Source organism: Pelophylax lessonae (genome assembly GCF_965119305.1).
Source record: "Pelophylax lessonae genome assembly, chromosome: 6".
Lineage (NCBI taxonomy): Eukaryota > Metazoa > Chordata > Amphibia > Anura > Ranidae > Pelophylax > Pelophylax lessonae.
The window spans coordinates 304,564,132-304,585,215 of NC_138773.1; the positions used below are offsets into that span (position 1 = coordinate 304,564,132).

Here is a 21,084-nt window from a genome sequence, read left to right on the forward strand (position 1 = left end):
TACTGCATCAATTACAACATCATGGCTGCATAGAAGAAGGATCCGGGTGCTGAAATGGCCAGCCTGCAGTCCAGATCTTTCACCCATAGAAAACATTTGGCGCATCTTAAAGAGGAAGATGCAACAAAGAAGATCTAACACAGTTGAGCAACTAAAAACTTGTATTAGACAAGAATGGGACAACCTTCCTATTCCTAAACTTGGGCAACTTGTCTCCTCAGTCCCCAGACGTTTGCAGACTGTTATAAAAAGAAGAGGGGAGGCCACACAGTGGTAAACATGGCCTCGTCCCAATTTTTTTGAGATGTGTTGATGCCATGAAATTTAAAATCAACTTATTTTTCCCTTAAAATTATACATTTTCTCAGTTTAAACATTTGATATGTCATCTATGTTGTATTCTGAATAAAATATTGAAATTTGAAACTTCCACATCATTGCATTCTGTTTTTATTCACAATTTGTACAGCGTCCCACCTTTTTTGGAATTGGGTTTGTACTTACCTTAGAATGAAGCCCCAACATGGTCGCCCGGACACCGCTGAGGGAGCTGTCATGTTCCCTCGGCATCTTTTCTGGGTTCGGCGGCTCCGCCGCTGTGAGTGGCCGGAGCCGGGATGACATCACTACCGCCCATGCGTGCGGGAGTTCACTTTCTGGGGAGGAGCCGGCAAGGACCTTCAGAGCGCATGCGCCGCTGGTGTCAGCAGCTGCTTGTAGGGAGAATATCTCCTAAACCGTGCAGGTTTAGGAGATATTAATTTTACCTACAGGTAAGTCTTATTATAGGCCTTATTATAGGCTTACCTGTAGGTAAAAGTTAGAAAGCGGAATATACTACCACTTTAAGTTGCAGTTCAGTGAGTAAAATAAGTATTTGATCCCCAAGCAAAATATAACTAAGGCTCGATTCACATCAATGCGTTTTGTTCATACATAGGTTGCTATGGAACACGTTCACATCAATGCATTTTTGTACCTCTGAGTTTTTGGAAAGGGTCAGGGACTTTTTTTCCTGCAAAATGCAAGCATTGCGTTTTCACCGCGATTTTGGCAAGATTTGCATTTTTTAAATCTGCCCAACAACGAATCACCCCCCCCCCCCCAAAAAACACAAAAAACGCAAAACGCTGTAAAATCACGGCAAAATCATTGTAAAAAAACGTGGAAAGCACAGCAAAGAGCGCTACAGAAATGCTCAAAATCGAAATGCATAGGTGTGAATCGAGCCTAAGTACTTGGTGGAGAAACTCTTGTTTGCAAGCACAGAGATAAGACGTTTCTTGTAGTTGGCACGAGCACAGGGGGAAGCACTTTAAAACTTTTTTTATTGTTATTTATTTTAATAAAAATTGTTAATTTTTACACTGCCCCTTTATTTTTTTTCTATCACTTTTATTCCTATCTCAAGAAATGCAACGTTTCATCCCTTGTGATAGAAATAGCAGAAAAGCATGACAGGTCCTCTTTATGGAGAAATCTGGGGTCTATAAGCCCCCATATCTCTCCTCTACCCTTGAAAGCATGAGATTAAAAAAAACATTGATCTCATGCTTTCCAGAAATAAAATGGGAATGTTTACATCTGCCCTAACCGGAAGTGCCGTAAATGTTTGTCGTTCCGGTCTACACCATAGAGGTGATCAGAGACGAGCCGGCCTGCGAACACCTCTATTGTAAGCCGGGGCAACCACCAGATCGGATCCTGGGCTCCCCATCGAACAACTCTATTGTAATTTTATGAGATGCACCTGTATGTCCTCTGGTTTGAATGATTTTTGGTGCCATTCAACCCAAAAGACTGAGGATATCTTATGGCGAGCAGAGGTACTACGGGGATCAACTCTTCATTGAAGGGGAGTATACCTCTACTAAAATGTTAAAAATGTTGGGCTCTAAAGAAGAACTTTATCAAAAAGGATATATCTGCAATGATTTGGATGGAGTTGTTGCTACAAAAAAAGTTCCAGGCCCTGAGCTTTGCAACTTTTCCAGCAAAGAACAGCACGGAGGTCTATGCGTAACTAGCAGTTTCGTCATTGTTGCAGCAACAAGCAGAGGTCATTACCCATAGCTCAGGTTATAACTAGATAATGAAGACAATCTTGAAGCACCGATGCATCTAAAAAGAGCATGGGATTCCCCCCTAAAAATACACACCGGACCATTATCGTTGATGAAGGTCTGGTGTGGATGCCAAGGGGGACCCTGCACAAAAAAAAGAAAAACAGTGCTGGACTCCCTCTCTGAATTCTAAGGGGAAACCCAAAGTGAAAACCAAAAGCATTGGTTTTCCCCACAAAAAAACCCATACCAGGCCCTTGGCTGAGCATGATGAAGTGCATGCTCAGGTTATGACTAACTGATGAAGACAATCTTGGAGCACCGATGCATCTAGAGCAGCCTTTCTCAAGTAGGGTTCCCATGAGTAGGGATCAGCCGAAGGTACCTGGGTTCAGTTTGAGGCGGGTTCCGCAGATATTACTGAATCCAAACTCCATTGAAGTCAGTAGGAGCCAAATGTTAAAAAATATTAATGACCATTTTCTAGGCTAATAGGCAAGGGGTTGTCAAACAAATGAGATGGAGGGGTTGAGCACTGCCCTGGGGGATATGTACCAAAGCAAAAATTATTTTTCAAAATGTAAGTTAGCAGGGAGCAGCGATTTTAGTATTGCTTTAAGGGCAAAATTAAAATTGCCAAAATCCTTTATGACTGGGTAATGTTCCTAACTTGCCTGTGAAGTGGTGCATCTGTATGATGTATACAACCTACTTCAAAACTGACATTTTTTTCTTTCTGTAAAAAAAAAAGCAGCTGAGGATTCTCTTCATCTATACCAGCCCCATTTCTAGATGAGGGTCCAATATGTATGGTATTGGGGGAACCCCCACACAAATAGAAGAAAAAAAGAGCATGGAATTCCCCCTAAAAATACACACCAGACCATTATCCTTGATGAAGGTCTGGTGTGGATGCCAAGAGGGACCCTGCAAAAAAAAAAAGAAAAACCGTGCTGGACTCCCCTCCGAATTCTAAGGGGGAAGCCCAAAGTGAAAAACAAAAGCATTGGTTTTCCTCCAAAAAACATATCAGACCCTTGCCTGAGCATGATGCAGTGCAGCTTGGCAAGCCAAGAAAGGGAGGAGGGGCAAACGTGCCCACCCCCAATTCTGAAACATTCCAAGGCATGTGCCCTCAACATAGGGGGGTACCTTGACAGCAGGCCCCCTGGCAAACCACCTTGTCCCTATGTTTGTGAGGACAAGGGCCTCTTCCCAGAAACCTTGGCCCGGTGGTTGTGGGAGTCTGCAGGCATGGAGGGCTTATCAGAATCTGAACCCTATACAAATATAGGGTCCCCAGATACCAGCCCACCCCCCCCCATGTAAATGAGTAAAGACTAAGGGAATTGGCCAATCCTGACAGCTGCTCATGCTAAATACCTTCACCCAGGCCCCAATGCTAGTAATGGCCATATTTGATCGCTGTCATTGCCCAAGTATTGCCATGGGGTTACATATGGACAACATTTTCAGAGCTCTCCCTGCACCTTTTGTTTGCATGTCCAGGGATTCTTGGCCAGTAGACAAATCATGCTGGGTAATGTCACTAGTTTCTAAGGATGGAGCAGGTGCTGACACCCACTGCTTCCTTAGCAACCATTAATAGGAAACCGTCATAAAAAGAAGCACTGTGCAAATTGTGAGAAACCTCATAATCAGGGGTTGACAAATTTTCCTGATTTTTCCAGCTAAAAAAGTTAGGAGCCAGTTTTTTTTTTTTTTTTAAACTAACAACCAAGCTTTATTTAATAAAACGGATACTAAATTTACACATAAATACGACTAGAGCCCCACTCTCCTCTATAACGCAATTGGATGAAAACAGACTGTCTGTCTCTTTCCATCCGATGCCATCTGATCCGATCCACGGGATGGATAGAAAATAGAACCACCATCCGTCTGCTTTTGGAGGACAGGATCAGATGGCGGCAGATTACTGCTCCATAGAGGAGAATGAAGGGTCCGATCAGGTCTGCCTGAAAAACTGACAGGCGGACCTGATCAGACAGCCCGTGTGAAAGGGGCCTTCGGCTGTGGCATGACGATGAGGAAAAAAAAAAAAAAGATTATATATATATATTATTTTTTTTTAATAATAATAATTGGAAAAAATTTTTTATTTTTTATTTTTTTTTAATAATTAAAAAGAAAAAAATATTATTTAGTTTTTACATTTAAAAAATAAAATAAAATTAATAATAAATAACCACACTCCCTGTCAAAGGTAACTAACTGGACAGGGAGATGGTAATGCATTGTGAACAATCAGGCAGTGGAAACAGTAATTACAACAGTCATTACTCCCGGCCACCACAAGAGGGCGCCAGTTCCCCATTGGAAGCCTCTCATCTCAAGTAGGCCGAAAAGCCGGGGCCTCAATTTTCGGACGGCCCGAAAGTCCGTGCACTCTGTGCGCGGAAGTCCGTGCAAAAATGACAGGACACCTTCTGCAGGGCACCCCAGGCGCCAGGTCGCTAATTCTAGTCGCAAATGCGACCTGGCGCCCGGGTTTTGTCGAGGCCTGCTCATAATAATCTTGGAAATTGTGCCATTCTGCTTTTACCATGCCAAAAGTTTTGTCTGGTTGTTTGAATGTTTGTAAAAAAATGCAAATCTTTCTAATAAAAAATATTTAAAAAAAAAAAAACTGTAGAAATACCGCTACTATATATTATGCTCAGCTTCTACTAAAAGGGTAAAAAATCCAGACAAATGCCCAGATTTCAGTCCAAACTTTGAGCTCATCCCTACTTCTGAGTTTTCTGGAGGTCCCTTGAGCAGTGTGCAATCATGAAATGACCTTCTACTTACACTGATCACAAATACAACTACACCGACCACTAATGTTAGGAGACACCGCATTTTTTACTGTCTGCGTTATTATTATTCATATTACTTTTATTACTATTATGCGTATTACTTGCACACTGCAGGAGGGTGTGAAAAATGGTCTGTCCAGGGAGTCAGATATGCTAGGTATGCCATACTATTCATTCTTATATAAAAAAAAAAACATTCTATAATTTAGTGATCTTGCTAATGTACCGCAGACTGTATATATAATTATCTACAGAAGGGGTTCCCCGGGAACTTTTTTTCTTTGGTGGTAAAATGTTGGAAAAAGTCTATTCTAAACAAATCCATTTTGTCCATCGATGTTTGAGCTTCCTTCTTACTGCCTTGGAGTTGATTTTCTCAGTTCTCACCTATCAAGAAATGGGTCCTCTTTTGTCTCCCCCCCCCCCCCCCACATAACTTCAGCCAGCTTTCCTTCAAATTGTAGCAGAAAGATTAGGACAATGGGGTTGATTTACTAAAAATGGAGAGAGCAAAATCTGGTGCAGCTCTGCATAGAAACCAATCAGCTTCTAGGTTTTTTTTTGTCAAAGCTTAAAGTGATCCTAAAGTCTTATTTGTTTTTCTTTAAGAATAATAAACATATTATACTTACCTGCTCTGTGCAGTGGTTATGCACAGAGCAGCCCCGCTCCTCCTCTTCTCGGGTCCCCCGTCAGAGCTCCTTGCCCCTCCCTCCTGTCAAGTGCCCCCACATCAAGCATCTTGCTGAGGGGACACCCGAGCCAAGACACAGTGCCGCGGTTCGCCTTGCTCCCTCTCTCTCCTCATTGGCTAACTGACTTTGATTGACAGCAGTGGGAGCCAATGGCACTGCTGCTGTGACCCTTTTAGAAGGCAGAGTCCCGGACCCCCAAGGCACTCGTGCACATCGCTCGATCGAAATGGGGCTCAGGTAAGTATTAGAGTGGCTGCTGCACACAGGTTTCTTAGAATGCATTCAGATAAAAAAACCTTCTGCCTTTAGAACCACTTTAATTAAACAAGACGAAGTTAGAAGCTGATTGGTTTCTTTGCAGAGCTGCACCAGATTCTGCACTCTCCAATTTTAGTAAATCAACCCCAATGTGTAAGAACTTTTGGGAAGGTTGAGTATAAAAGATCCATCAATTCAGTCTCAGCATGGTGAAAATGGGTTTCCTGCCATAAAAAGCACATGACTCCATTGCATAAAAGAATATAACTACTGCCAGCTAAAGAACATTATTGGCAGCAGGTCAACCACAAGCTGGTGGTAGGCAATGTTCAGCACTTTACTGCAGGGTCCTCAATTCCCCTCCACAATTCTGTGAATATCCACGCAGTAGTCCTACATGCCAGCTGTGCCAGGACAGTCCCACATCTTGGTCCTCTGCCCTGTTGATGCTTTGTCCCAGGACCACATCATCAACCTTTTTTTAATTTACTGTATATGCCCAGTAACTCAAAAAGGAATTCATTGTAGGGATCAAGGCTGTGAGTGGATGATCCCCACATATTTAAAGGTAGGGGCTGGTCAAGACCAACCTATAAAGTGAATGTGATGGGCAGTCCCCACATATTTAGAGGTGGGGTCAGTGTGGGGTCAACTAAAGTGGACTTGACTACTGTTGACAGAGCCGTCTTTTGGCTCTGAGCAAGAGGGTTCTCCCTTAAACCAAGCCATCACGGACACCATCTGTTCTCCTTGCACTATTGGAGCCTTCCAGTGGTCCCGTAGCCGACTTGTCCTCATCTTGCTTTGATATGCATATATACACCGTGCGTTTGTGAGTATTATGTGTGTCACTTTTTATCCTTTAATAAATGTTTATAATAGAATTACACTAGGTTGGTGCGCCCTTCTCTTGTGTTTCATTGTTCTTCAGTATACTTGGATACCCATGGTCCTAAGAGGGCAGCAAGACCCCAGGCTTTGACAATAAGGACTAGACACCTTTCTTTGAGCATAAGACTCGATTCACACTAGTGCAACTTGTCAGCCTGACAAGTCGCGCTCCCTCACGGTCCATTGACTGCTACAGGACCCGTTCTAATAGGAGTGACACAAGTCGCTCCGACTTAGAAAAAGAGTCCTGTACTACTTCGGGGCGACCTCGGAGCAACTTGCATAGACTTCCATTATGTGAAGTCCATGCAAGTCGCTCCGAAGTCGTGGTGCATGGGAATGCACAAGTCGCCCCCGAAGTAGTACAGAGTCGTGCCGCCCCAGTGTGAACCGACTCTTACACTTAAGCTCAGGAGAGTTACTTTCTTGGACTTGACTGCCACCCTTCCATATTTAGAGGCGGGGTCTGGACGGGACCAACCTGTAAAGTGGGTGTGATAGGCAGACTCTGTATATTTAGAGGCGGGCTTTGTATGGGATCAACCAGAAAAGTGGGCATGGTTGACCATTTCTGCATATTTAGAGGCAGGGTCTGGGTAGGACAAACCTGTAAAATGGCCATGATTTGGGCATGCCCTCCTGGAAAGTAGACAGACGAAGTGTGGAGCATGGGCAGAGTTCACAGTGTCCCGGTGTTCCGTGAGAATTACCAACCCGTGAGAAAAACCTACCCCTCGTCACTTCCGGCTCACGGCACTGTATGTAATGCAGCGGGTACATTAAAACAACTGTGCTGCAATGCGACTCATCTCAGCTCCTGTCACTGTCACTTCCCTGCTCTCGGATAGTAAATATTAAAGCGGCGGCGGCTGTATGAAAACATAAATCACGGAGCCGAGAGCCGCTTTTATATTTACTTGCCAAGAGCAGGGAAGTGACAGGGAGAGGAGCGGAGATGACTCGTATTGCCGCACAGCTGTTTTATTTAACCGCCGCGTGGGTAGGTTTTTTTCACGGTACACCGTGATATTTTCATACTAGTGCGCATGCGCACTAGTCCGCTCCTCAGTTGTTCCTTTAGGTATCCGGGGCTGTGAGCATGCGCACTGCTGCGCTGCTCAGCTGTTCCTGCCCGGAAGTGACGAGGGTAGGTTTCTCACGGGGTAGGTAATTCTAACGTTACACCGGGATCTGGTTGCATCCATAATGTTGGTAAACATGAGTAGTGATGAATGTACAAATGTTTGATTGGCTGTAGTCCCAAATAGTGTTGTCAGCTCTGCCCAGTTTTTTAGTGTTCTGTAGTCCAGTAAGGGAAAATTGAGCAGGGCTGACAGCAGTGCTTGGAATTTAAGTGCAGCAGAGGCACTGAGATAAAAGTTCCTTTTGGTTATAATCAAGTGCAGTGTTTGTTCTTATCACTGTCCAGTAGGGGTGCCCCACCATCATTCTGGCTTTTAGGCTAGGATGGCTGACTGTATAGTATCTCTGCCGCTAGCCTTGAGGGATCTTCCTTGTGGGAAGGAATCCAAATGGAGCACCCACCACATAAGGTGGGGGATTGTAGTACTTCCCCAGTGTGGAGGAGCCCAGTGGCTCCTGGTTTGAACTCTGCTACCTTGTCTGAGGGCTGGGAAGAGCCCACAGTGTCAACTCCCCCTAGGAGTGGCATCTATGGGGTGCTCTTAGTATCACTATGGGTTTGGGACTCCACTGTGAGAAACCGCTCTAAGCCCTGACACCTCTTGCTTTCTCTGCAGCTTGCCTCATAGGTTATGCCTTTTGGCCGAGAACGGGGCAATTTTTGTTATCAGGCCACAAGGCTGATCCATTGTATTGCACTTTGGCGTTTTTTATTTGTTTTACTCACAGTTTTGTCACTGTACTTATTTATGCATCACCTTTCACTCAGGATTGTGGGGGGTGGGCAGGGGCAGACTGGCAACTTTCGGCCCAGGGGGCAAGTACAAACCAGAGGCTCATAGTGCAGCGACTCGGCTCCCCTCCCACTCTCCATCTTCCCGTTCTATTCCTGATCGCCATTCCAAGCTAAAGCCCTGTTCTGGATACTCTCTACTTACCGGCTGAATTCAGGTTCCCGACCTGGCCAGCAGGGGACAGTTGGGGGAGAGCGGGGACAGCTTGGTTGGGCTGGCCTTTTTACGGGGCATCAGAGTGGCCCAGGGGGCAATTGCCCCCCTGCCCCCTGGCCCAGTCCTCCCCTGGGGGTGGGTCTTCAGGCTCACCATGGAGTCTATGTGTGGCCATCAGACTGTGAAGTCTATGTGAGGATGTGGGGCCACCAGCTTCCATCCTTCCCTGCTTTGGTCGGCCTCTCTTCGGGAGTGCCCCCACAACCCAGTAACCGTTGTTTGGCTTTGGCTTATCATGAGGAGCAGGGTCTTCCATGCCTTTTGAGTAGGTGGACCTGAGTATGCCTTTCCCCTGTCAGAAGTCTTATGCACCAGGGGGGCCAGGGAGGGGTCCTTCCTCTTCGAGATGGGACCAAGACGCACCATAGTGCGCTTTTGTGTGTGTAATTAACATAAAAAAGTTGCAGCGCTGTATGAACAAGAATATAACTGTGAAATTATATATACAAAACTATCTCAAGTCCAAAAATGGTCCATTGAATTAAATCCACGTGAAAAAAGAAAAAGGAAAAAATTAAATACAAGGTTGTCCAGTGAACTATGTGATCTGAAGTGTCACCCATGGTGTCTTGCCATCACCAAAAAGTAAAAATGCAAACTCACCAGAACTAATTGCTGTCTATGTTATAGGACAGCAATCGCGTGTTAGGATATGAATGCGTTTCCTCTCTGTAAATCTCTATTTGAACCGACCAATCCGGTAGGTACTCCTACACATTAAAATGGAACCATCAAGGAATTTTTCAATCAGTCAGTGCCGGTTCACACTATTGCGATGCCAGAAATCGCATGTAATTCGGAGAGCACTGCTCCTAAAATCACATGCGATGTCTGCGCGGTGCGAATTCAGCCATACAGTTTGTATGGCTGAATTTGCACCGCAATCGCAGTGAACTCGCAACAGGACCCTTTTTTTGGTCCGGAGCAGAATCGGATCGTATGGTGGTTCACACCAGTGCGATCCGATTCCTGTGCGAACTGTCAGATCTCACTGCGATATGCGATCTGATCTGGGGGTTTGGTTAACTTTGAATTGACACCCCCAGCGTATCGCATATGGCAGTGTGAACTGCCTGTGCTGCGGATGCGATGCGGGAACACGCAGTAGATTCGCAGTGCTTCCGCATCGCAATAGTGTGAGCCGGCACTTAGTCAATTCATAGTTAACGACACCCCCAGATCAGATCGCATATCGCAGTGTGATCTGACAGTTCGCACAGGAATCGGATTGCACTGGTGTGAACTACCATGCGATCCGATTCTGCTGAGGACCAAATAAAAGGTCCTGTGCGAGTTCACTGCGATTGCCGTGCAAATTCAGCCATACAAACTGTATGGCTGAATTTGCACCGCGCAGACATCGCATGTGATTTTAGGAGCAGTGCACTCCGAATTACATGCAATGTCTGTGATCGCATTAGTGTGAACTGGCACTGAAGCAGGATAAATCATCAGGCATGAGATTAAAGCTGAGTTCCGGCCGCAAAATCGTTACAATAGATTTTGTGCCATCCACTTCCTTAGTATCACCTGAAAAAGAATTGGATATTCCAGATTTTTTATTTTTTTTTGCTTACCTTGTTTCAGAAGAAAATATACTCACCTTTCCTTCCACTTCCTCCCTCTGTGGCCGCGGCCCGCGCCATCACTTCCTGTCTTGCAATGCGTCCTGGGAGCTCTTACTCATCACTCCCAGGAGGCAATGGGCAGTGACGTAGGTGGCCGGCTGCTCCTCTCATCGCGTTATTTGCAAACAGGAAATAACGCGATGATAGGCGTCCCTATGGAAGCCCTTACTATGCCGATCGCATAGTACTGGGCATGCGCGAGATTTCGCGCTGCATTCATCTGCCCCCTCCAGCTAGAAACAGGAAGCAGGGCATACATTTGCATACTGCGGCTTCGGGTGACCAGAACAAAGATGGCGGCACTCAGCAAACGTTTTATAAAGTAAGATTTTATGATTGCCAATCAATTATTAAACTGTGTAAAACCGGATTAGCGGATGTATGAAGGGCGGTGGATCACTGTTTGGGAAGTATTAAAAAAAAACGATTCTGTGGCCGGAATTCCGCTTTAAATTCTCATATTGTAGTCATTTATTTTAACCAAAAAGTATAAAACAATAAAATAAAACAAAATAAAAACTTATGCCCCGTACACACGTGCAGATTATCTGCAGACTTTTGTCTGCAGACTTACCTTTTCTATGTAGTGCAAGGGCCTGCCGGATTGCATACAAATTGAAAGTGTTTAGGTTTGACCTCATATTATATGGTTTTGGTAAATCTGCAGACAAAAGTCTGCAGATAATCTGCACGTGTGTATGGGGCATTAGGCTCACATAGAACTAGATACCAGTCAATGTGCAAGATACTGGCAGTTCAGTGCAATAAGAAAGGTCCATAAAGTGCATAAAAGTTGCAATTCACTTACTGCGGGTGGCGCCAAAGGAAACCTAGAATGGCGGCTTGACCTCAGGCATATATCCCAACTCAATGCCCGTTTTGCGCCATGCGCCTCAGGACCTCTTTTGTGTGTGTGTGTTCACTTTTTCGGTTCACTGTGATTTTTTTTTTTTCGCACCACGCCGTGAGCCCGGGAAAAAAAAAATGTGTTCAAACAGGAAGTGAGGAGCTCACTGGATTGCTGGCAGTTTAAAATTGAGTTTTTAAAGGGACAAAACATGGGCAAATGGACTGAATGTTTTTTTTTTTCATCTTGCCCAGACGTACACTTTAAACCAGTCCCAGACAAGAAATGTTTAGAGTTATCTAATTTAGGAGATCAGCTCTCTAAGCAAACAGATCTTAATGATTAATCATCATAAGCCAAAACCCATTTAAAACAAAATGCTGTTGTACCACGGCTCAAATGATCTGATGCGGTCACATGGAGAAAACAATGGCTGGACCGTTGGGACAGGGAAAATATTGCTTTGTGTTGATATATTCCCCCAATATTATTGCACTTCTCCTAAATAATACAGTGCTCTGTCTGGTTTGTTGTGCTTTCCTCCGTTCACAGAGGAGAGGCGGGGCGGGGTGTCGGGGCGCGGAGGAGAAGAGACAGCGGGGATCGCTGTTCCTCCGGCCGCAGAGATCGGAGGTCCCTTGGCTGCGTGCACAATAGTAAAACACTGGGCAGCTTGTAAAGAACATTCCAAGAGATACAATAAAAAAAAAAAAAAAAAAAGTTCAGATCACTTTTAAAAAAAGGCAAAAATAGCATTTCTATAACGACTGCTAATCGCCTATGGACTCGCTGGAGGAGACTTTGCAAGAGTAAGGATGAGCAACCTTGTGAAACGTTTGATCGGTTGTGGTTGCGCTGAACTTTTAAAAATTCGAGAATTTTGAATTTCTGAACCGGAAGTTCAATTCAAGATAATGGAAATTACAAGGCAGCAAATGATTTGAAATTAGTTTAGTGCGAATGGGGCAAAATTGAGGCTATATTCTCTGCAAAGCGAATGTCATGAGTTAAAAAAAAAAAAAAAAATGGGTTGATAGGAAAAATACTGCATTGTGGCACACAATGGCATGCTGAGCAGAGGAGTGTTGGTGACATAATCCAGAGATATGTGAGAAGACGGCTCCGGGCTGGCACGGTGATCCTTCACCATGTGACCTGTACTGGGTCATGTGATCTGGGGTGCCACCAGGTATATCTGGAGTTGGAGAAGAATACAACTCCCTTTGCTCATTTAAAAAGTTGGTGATTGGTCTAGCAGTGTCACATGGGGCAGTGAGGCAGTCCTCTGTAAGCTCCTGCAAGAGGAGTTTTGGAGCTTACTAGGGTTGCTTTCCTTAATCCCAGAGTTGCAAAGGAGTAAAAAAAAAATGTGGGCACCTGCTGCTGGGAAGAGAGGGATTAAAGGAAAGAATGTCAGCCAAAAATATTAGGATTAAAATAAATGGCCCAATAAAAGATAAGATAAAAAACAAAAAAACAAAAAAAACAAAAAATAAAAACAGCATTTTCTGCATTACTCACCTTCAATCCAGAGATTTTCCTTGCAATACTTTTTTCTGCCTTTAGATGTCCTCAGTCTGATACCCAGCCCAGGTCATCCTGCACCGACCCTGGCCTGTTACTGCAGTGGTTCTCAAATCCGGTCCTCGGGACCCACTAACAGGCCAGATTTTAAGTATTACCTTGGGGGATGCAGACTAGAATACTGCAATCACTGAGAAGCAAATTAGATCACCTGTGATGTAATTTAGTTATCTTGCAAACCTGGCCTGTTGGTGGGTCCCGAGGACCGGATTTGAGAACCACTGTGTTACTGGACAGTGAAAGGAGGAGCAGTGCACTGATGAGCTCATCTTACTGCTTGTGCTTCTTTGTACAGCTCTGCTGTACAGCGACTGCAAGAGGCTGATACCAGGTCAAATTCTGAAGAAATGACAACACTGAAGAAATGACACTTTGCTACAATGTAAAGTAGTGAGTGTACAGCTTGTATAACAGTGTAAATTTGCTGTCCCCTCAAAATAACTCAACACACAGCCATTAATGTCTAAACCGCTGGCAACTAAAGTGAGTACACCCCTAAGTGATTAGCCATTTTCCTTTTCCCTTTCCCGTTGTCATGTGACTCGTTAGTGTTACAAGGTCACAGGTGTGAATGGGGAGCAGGTGTGTTAAATTTGGTGTTATCGCTCTCACTCTGTCATACTGGTCACTGGAAGTTCAACATGGCACCTCATGGCAAAGAACTCTCTGAGGATCTAAAAAAAAGAATTGTTGCTCTACATAAAGATGGCCTAGGCTATAAGAAGATTGCCAAGACCCTGAAACTGAGCTGCAGCACGGTGGCCAAGACCATACAGCGGTTTAACAGGACCGGTTCCCCTCAGAACAGGCCTCGCCATGGTCGACCAAAGTAGTTGAGTGCACGTGCTCAGCGTCATATCCAGAGGTTGTCTTTGGGGAATAGATGTATGATTGCTCCCAGCATTGCTGCAGAGGTTGAAGGGGAGGGGGGTCGGCCTGTCAGTGCTCAGACCATACGCCGCACACTGCAACAAATTGGTCTCCATGGCTGTCATCCCAGAAGGAAGCCTCTTCTAAAGATGATGCACAAGAAAGCCTGCAAATAGTTTTCTGAAGACAAGCAGACTAAGGACATGGATTACTGGAACCAAGTCCTGTGGTCTGATGAGACCAAGATAAACTTATTTGGTTCAGATGGTGTGAAGCGTGTGTGGTGGCAACCAGGTGAGGAGTACAAAGACAAGTGTGTCTTCCCTACAGTCACACATGGTGGTGGGAGTGTCATGGTCTGGGTCTGCATAAGAGCTGCCGGCACTGGGGAGCTACAGATCATTGAGGGAACCATGAATGCCAACATGTACTGTGACATACTGAAGCAGAGTATGATCCCCTTCCTTCAGAGACTGGGCCGCAGGGCATTATTTCAACATAACGACCCCAAACACAACTCCAAGACAACCACTGCCTTGCTAAAGAAGCTGAGGGTAAAGGTGATGGACTGGTCAAGTATGTCTCCAGATCTAAACTTTATTGAGCATCTGTGGGACATCCTCAAATGTAAGGTGAAGGAGCGCAAGGTCTCTAACATCCACCAGCTCTGTGATGTCATCATGGAGGAGTGGAAGAGGACTCCAGTGGCAACCTGTGAAGCTCTAGGGAACTCCATGCCCAAGAGGGTTAAGGCAGTGCTGAAAAATAATGGTGGCCACACAAAATATTGACACTTTGGGCCCAATTTGGACATTTGCACTTAGGGGTGTACTCACTTTTGTTGCCAGCAGTTTAGACATTAATGGCTGTGTGTTGAGTTATTTTGAGGGGACAGCAAATTTACACTGTTATACAAGCTGTACACTCACTACTTTACATTGTAGCAAAGTGTAATTTCCTCAGTGTTGTCACATGAAAAGATATAATAAAATATTTACAAAAATGTGAGGGGTGTACTCACTTTTGTGAGATACTGTATACTGTAAAAAAAAAAAAATGAATGATGTATTAATTAATACAAAACTGCATTGATTTCTGTTATTTATACTGTATGTTCCAAGAGTTCAGCTTTAACTTGTTGCCTCGCCCTGCGTGGAGACAGCTATGGTAGGATCGTGTTTGGATACATAGCGCTCGTCTCATTTTTTGTCTTTCTTTTACGGATTTGGCAGGGCAGTTGGAAGCCCCCTGGTGATGGACCCCAACAGCATATGCCGCAAAACCAAGCGCCTGGCGGGTAAGCAGGCTGAGCTCTGCCAGACGGAGCCGGAGATCGTCAGCGAGGTGGCAAAGGGTGCCAAGATGGGAGTGCGCGAGTGTCAGTACCAGTTCAGGTCACGTCGGTGGAACTGCACCGGTCACAACAAGTACTTTGGAAAGATCCTTCAGCAAGGTAAGCGCACGTCTTCACCACCCCTGAGAGGTGTCAAAGGAGGGGATTAGGAATGAAGCCGAGTTACCGGTTCACGGTGTTAATTAGCAGCATAACTCAACATTACTTATTAGGGAGCTCCATGTGTAGCCCTGGGCTAGAATAATTTAAACTCTTATTGTAGTGCTTGTTATCAAGTGTTCATGTTATCATAATTATCAGCTAGAACAGCAAGCAATGACATGAGATATCTGTGGAACATAAAATGGTATTGAGGTGAGAAGGGTCACCACGGGAGGGATGGAGATGATGCTACAAGGCATTAACTATGTGCGTTTATAGATGACATTGGCCAATGTTACACTAGCAATCCTCTCACTGGTGGCAACCCACCAGCAGCAGGATCACTATACAAGGTAAAGAGATACTTCCCTATGCCCAGGGCTTTTTTTCTCAGAGAGTAGGTGCAGGAACTCCCCCCTTTTGAGTCACCCCTTGTCTCCACCCCCTACTCACCCCCAAGCACATCCCTTGTCTCCACCCCCTACTCACCCCCAAGCACATCCCTTGTCTCCACCCCCTACCCACCCCCAAGCACATCCCTTGGTCTCACCCCCTACCCACCCCCAAGCACATCCCTTGTCTCCACCCCCTACCCACCCCCAAGCACATCCCTTGGTCTCACCCCCTACCCACCCCCAAGCACATCCCTTGGTCTCCACCCCCTACTCACCCCCAAGCACATCCCTTGTCTCCACCCCCTACCCACCCCCAAGCACATCCCTTGTCTCCACCCCCTACCCACCCCCAAGCACATCCCTTGGTCTCACCCCCTACCCACCCCCAAGCACATCCCTTGTCTCCACCCCCTACCCACCCCCAAGCACATCCCTTGGTCTCCACCCCCTACTCACCCCCAAGCACATCCCTTGTCTCCACCCCCTACCCACCCTCAAGCACATCCCTTGGTCTCACCCCCTACCCACCCCCAAGCACATCCCTTGGTCTCACCCCCTACCCACCCCCAAGCACATCCCTTGTCTCCACCCCCTACCCACCCCCAAGCACATCCCTTGGTCTCACCCCCTACCCACCCCCAAGCACATCCCTTGGTCTCACCCCCTACCCACCCCCAAGCACATCCCTTGTCTCCACCCCCTACCCACCCCCAAGCACATCCCTTGGTCTCCACCCCCTACTCACCCCCAAGCACATCCCTTGGTCTCCACCCCCTACCCACCCCCAAGCACATCCCTTGGTCTCACCCCCTACCCACCCCCAAGCACATCCCTTGGTCTCACCCCCTACCCACCCCCAAGCACATCCCTTGGTCTCACCCCCTACCCACCCCCAAGCACATCCCTTGGTCTCACCCCCTACCCACCTCCCAGTATCGCCCCTTTTAGAGAACACAGAACCAAGTATCATTCTGTGGTGCTAAGTAATTTGTATTGAACTTTTTAATTTTAACAAGAAAGGCAGCAAAATAGATCCCCTGCAGCCAGCAACAATAGACCCCCCAGAACCAAGAGATCACCTATACAACAATGCCCCCCACAACAAACTACCACCCCAACAGCAATAGATCCACCCCAAAGACAATAGACCACCAGCAACAACATTAAATTCTCCAGCAGCCAGCAACAATAGACGTCTCTCTCAACAGTAGATCCCTTCCAGCAACAACTGACTCCCTAGAAATATAAGTTCCCACCCAGCAACAATAGATCTTCCTCCTGCAACAATATAAAGGAGCTGAAATACCTTTTCTTAAAAAAAAGCTGCTCCATGCTTTTTCTACTGCAACTCACATAATGAAAAGTCTAGCCATTTGGTTGTGTGGTCAATGCTCTGCTTAGATAACATGTGACCAAACGCCTAGGCATGTATGTGACCAGCACTTTGGAAGCACTAGCTTATACACTATATTGTCAAAAGTATTGGGACGCCTGCCTTTACACGAACATGAACTTTAATGGCATCCCAGTCTTAACCTCCCTGGCGGTATGATTATGTCAGGAATTACATACCAAAAGCGGTAAAAAAATTTTCATGGAAATTTGGCGTTATGTATTATAGGCCTACAATTCTTAGTAATTACTGACTTAAACCTGAGCAAAACAAGACTCTAGTAGACATCCCAGATGTGATCAATTTGAAATACAAACGCATGAATTATAATCTAATCAATAATATAATTTTATTATATAATATATAATATATATATTATACAATAAAATTATATTACTGATTAGATAATAATTCATGCGTTATATAATATATATATATGTGCGTGTGTATATATAATATAAATGTGTTTGTGTTTTGTGCAACGTTTGAATTTCCCTCCCTAGTTCCGCTCCCATGCAGCATTGCTGCTGCAGGGAACGGAACTAGGAAGTCATCACACCAACGGAGGACGGACGAGTGGCGGGGATCTCAGACGGCTGGCGATCACAGCAATGGGAGATCATCGCTGGATCGCCAGGAGAAGGTAAGAGACCGCTGCGTGCTCTGCAGATCCACCCCGAGCGTGACTCGGGGATACCGATCCTAGACTAAAAAATCCACCCCGAGTCACGCTCGGGATTACCGCTAGGGAGGTTAAGCCCAGTACACACGATCAGATTATCGAACGATCTTTCGTCCGTTTTTTGTGGCATGCTAGTCTGATGTGGAAAGTGAAGAGGTTATTTTCATACGAATTTTCCCGTACGACAGAATTCTACTTCAGAAGTGATGTCATGTGTTGGATTGCTTTGTATGTGTTCTTTCTCTCTGAGCATCATATGGAAGAAAAATTTATTTACAATACATTTAGGGAAAAAATATTTTGAAATATATTGAATATGGCCAAAATTGTAGCATTTCAAATATATTTCCAATATATTTGGGAAAAATAAAAAATGTTTTTTTTAAAATATATTTTAAATATATTTTTCTTCCATGTGGGTGCCTAGTCTTGCTCTTATGATTTTTTTCAGTCAAAATCTGTACTAATCAGATGAAAATCGGATGTTGTATTATGGACGACAAAAATTATATAGCCTGCACATCAGGATTTTGTCAGCCGAAAAGTCGGAGTTGGCTGTCAAAAACACCATACTAAAGCCCCATACACACGTACCGATCGTCGGCGAACGATCGGCCGTCTTTTGTCCCCGGGCTGTCGGTGTCTGTTGAAAAGTGCAAAGACAGCACAAGAATTTTGTCCGCCGACTACAGCCGACTGCAGAAGTGATGTCATGTAATGGTTAACTTTCCCTGTGTTTTTTCTTTTCTGAGCATGCCCAGTTTTGCAAATCTGCGGTCTGTCGGCCGAATTCTGTACTGACTGGCGAACAATCGGCCGCTCTGGTGTCGGCATACAAAAATTTTAATGTTTGCATGACAGATTCTTGTCGCAGAATGTGCGCTGACGGCTGTCGGAGGCATCATACTAACAAGCGTTCAATCGGCAGATCGTTCGTCGGCCGACGCTTGTCTGCCGACGATCGGTACGTGTGTACGGGCCTTGACAATCCGAAAATCGGCAGATCGGTCGTCGAACAAATTTTCCCTACAGATTTTCTTATCGCGTGTACGGGCCTTTAGTCCGTAGGGTTCAATATTGAGTTGGCCCACCCTTTGCAGCTATAACAGCTTCAACTCTTCTGGGAAGGCTGTCCACAAGGTTTAGGAGAGTGTCTATGGGAATGTTTGACCATTCTTCCAGAAGCGTATTTGTGAGGTCAGGCGCTGATGCTGGACCAGAAGACACAAAAACCATGTCACACTGTGTCGTGTTTGTCAAATAACCAAAGCATACCAAAATACAAAACTTAGCCGTGGGGAAAGGTCCCCCAGCAAAAAAGTAGTCATGAATTGACAAACCAGACAGGTAATAGATGTAAAGGTGCCTAATTTTATTGCAAAATGTAAAAAAAAATTTGTAAAAAAGCCAATAAACGTAAATTCTAATAATTGGTTATGGTACAGATCACAGCATGTGGAAGGACAGTCGGCCCATTACCCAACACAAATAACCACACAAAACTGACAACATGTAGACATACATATATAGCTGGGCACCAATGGGGTAAAATTGAACACATGAAACGAAAAACAAAAAAGTCACTATGCAGCGTCCGGACAATGCGGGGAACGTCCAAAAAGAATCCCCAGGGGTACGGAAAAACCGTATTGGTGATGGCAGTGAATGCCAATAGAGTATTGCACCGTGCCCAAGATGTAGTCCAATAACTCAGGAAATATGCTGGCGGATAATTTAATGGTGAGACACGGGTTAATCTGTGATCTGTACCATAGCCAATTTTTAGAATTGACGTTTATTGGCTTTTATACGCAATTGTTTACATTTTGCAATAAAATTAGGCACCATTACATCTATTACCTGTCTGATTTGTCAATTCATGACTACTTTTTTGCTGGGGACCTTTCCCCACGCCTAATTTCTGTATTTTTTGTTGGACCAGAAGGCCTGGTTCGCAGTCTCCACTCTAATTCATCCCAAATGTGTTCTATTGGGTTGAGGTCAGGACTCTGTGCAGGCCAGTCAAGTTCCTTCACCCCAAACTTGCTCATCCATGTCTTCATGTACACAGATGGTATACAGAGCACCCGCCAGAAACATCATTTCCTGCTTGTGTGATTGGCTTACTGATTTTCCCAGAAGTCTGCACTAAGATACAAGTCAGATTTTGGGCTACCCTGCAACAAAAGTGTCATTTTTGGTGAGATACTACCTAAAGGGATGCAGACCCTGCCACTTTCCGCATTAGGACCCTGCAAGTGCAACAGCTGATTGATAGTTATTAATCACTCCCCTTCACGTTCACTGTGTATGTACATGGACACAGACAAACAGCTATTGCTTCAGAATAGTAACAGGTAGAAACCTGCAACAAACTTTGTTAGAATCAATGCAATGTACATAGATCACCCAGAGGGCAGTGGCGGCTGGTGCTCCATGGGCCGGGGGGGGGCGGCAGATGGACCACACCATACCGACCCCCAACCACAAAAGCTCGCTTGCACACCATACCACCCCCCCGTCCCCATCCCCGGCCCTGGCTTACTCACCCTGGACTGAAGTGGAAAGCAGGCGGCTTCCCCCGGCGGCAGCGGCTTCCCCTGCATCTCCTCCCTCCTCCTCCTTGGCCAATAGCATGGCCTCTCCTTTCGGGCCAATCAGGAAACGAGTCTCAAGACCCGCTTCCTGATTGGCTGGGAGGAGGATCTGTGTGATAATAGTGAATATTCATTCGCTATTGTCACACAACTGGGTGGGCTCGGGCGCAGAGCTCTGCGCCCTGAGCCCACCCTTTTTTGAAGCCTATTAGAGCCTCTGGCTCTAATCACGTGCTTAAAAAATAAAATAAAAAAACCCACTGTAGATTAGGGGGCCAGACGCATGGGTGGGGGAAGCTGGGGGGCGCTGCGCCCCCAATGCATCAGCCGCCACTACCAGGGGGGAATGTTTTTTTTTTCTTCTCAACAAAAGTGGAGTTAATTTTTGTAGAGCACTTTGGCATCCCTGCCTTGTCCTAGGTTTGAGGTGCGCCATACCTAGTAAGCAAACATGGCCATTGACATTGCCATTCAGGAACCGGAGGTCTACGGACCGCGGCCACTTGTTGGTCTGCCCAGGCAGCTGTGAACACAACGCACAGCTTGTTCCGGGATCTCAGGGATGTTTTTAGAGTTTGTTGTTGGAGGGATAGACGTTCCTATGCACGCTGCATTCTCTCTCCCCTGCAGGCAGGAGTCAGATTATTGCTATGTTCTACATAAGTCCCCGGCTTTATTGCTTAGACATGTTCCCCCGGTGTGTAATGAAGT

The 21,084-nt window shown here is 45.5% G+C and overlaps 1 protein-coding gene across 1 annotated transcript in view; it reads left to right on the forward strand.

Annotated features, from left to right (window-relative positions):
- The window catches only part of WNT6 (Wnt family member 6), a 199,014-nt gene that overhangs the window by 137,371 nt on the left and 40,559 nt on the right, over positions 1 to 21,084 (forward strand). Inside the window, exon 2 of the mRNA XM_082260109.1 lies at positions 15,044 to 15,264. Within this exon, the coding sequence (XP_082116235.1) occupies positions 15,044 to 15,264 (221 nt within the window). The remainder of the gene's footprint in view (positions 1 to 15,043; positions 15,265 to 21,084) is intronic.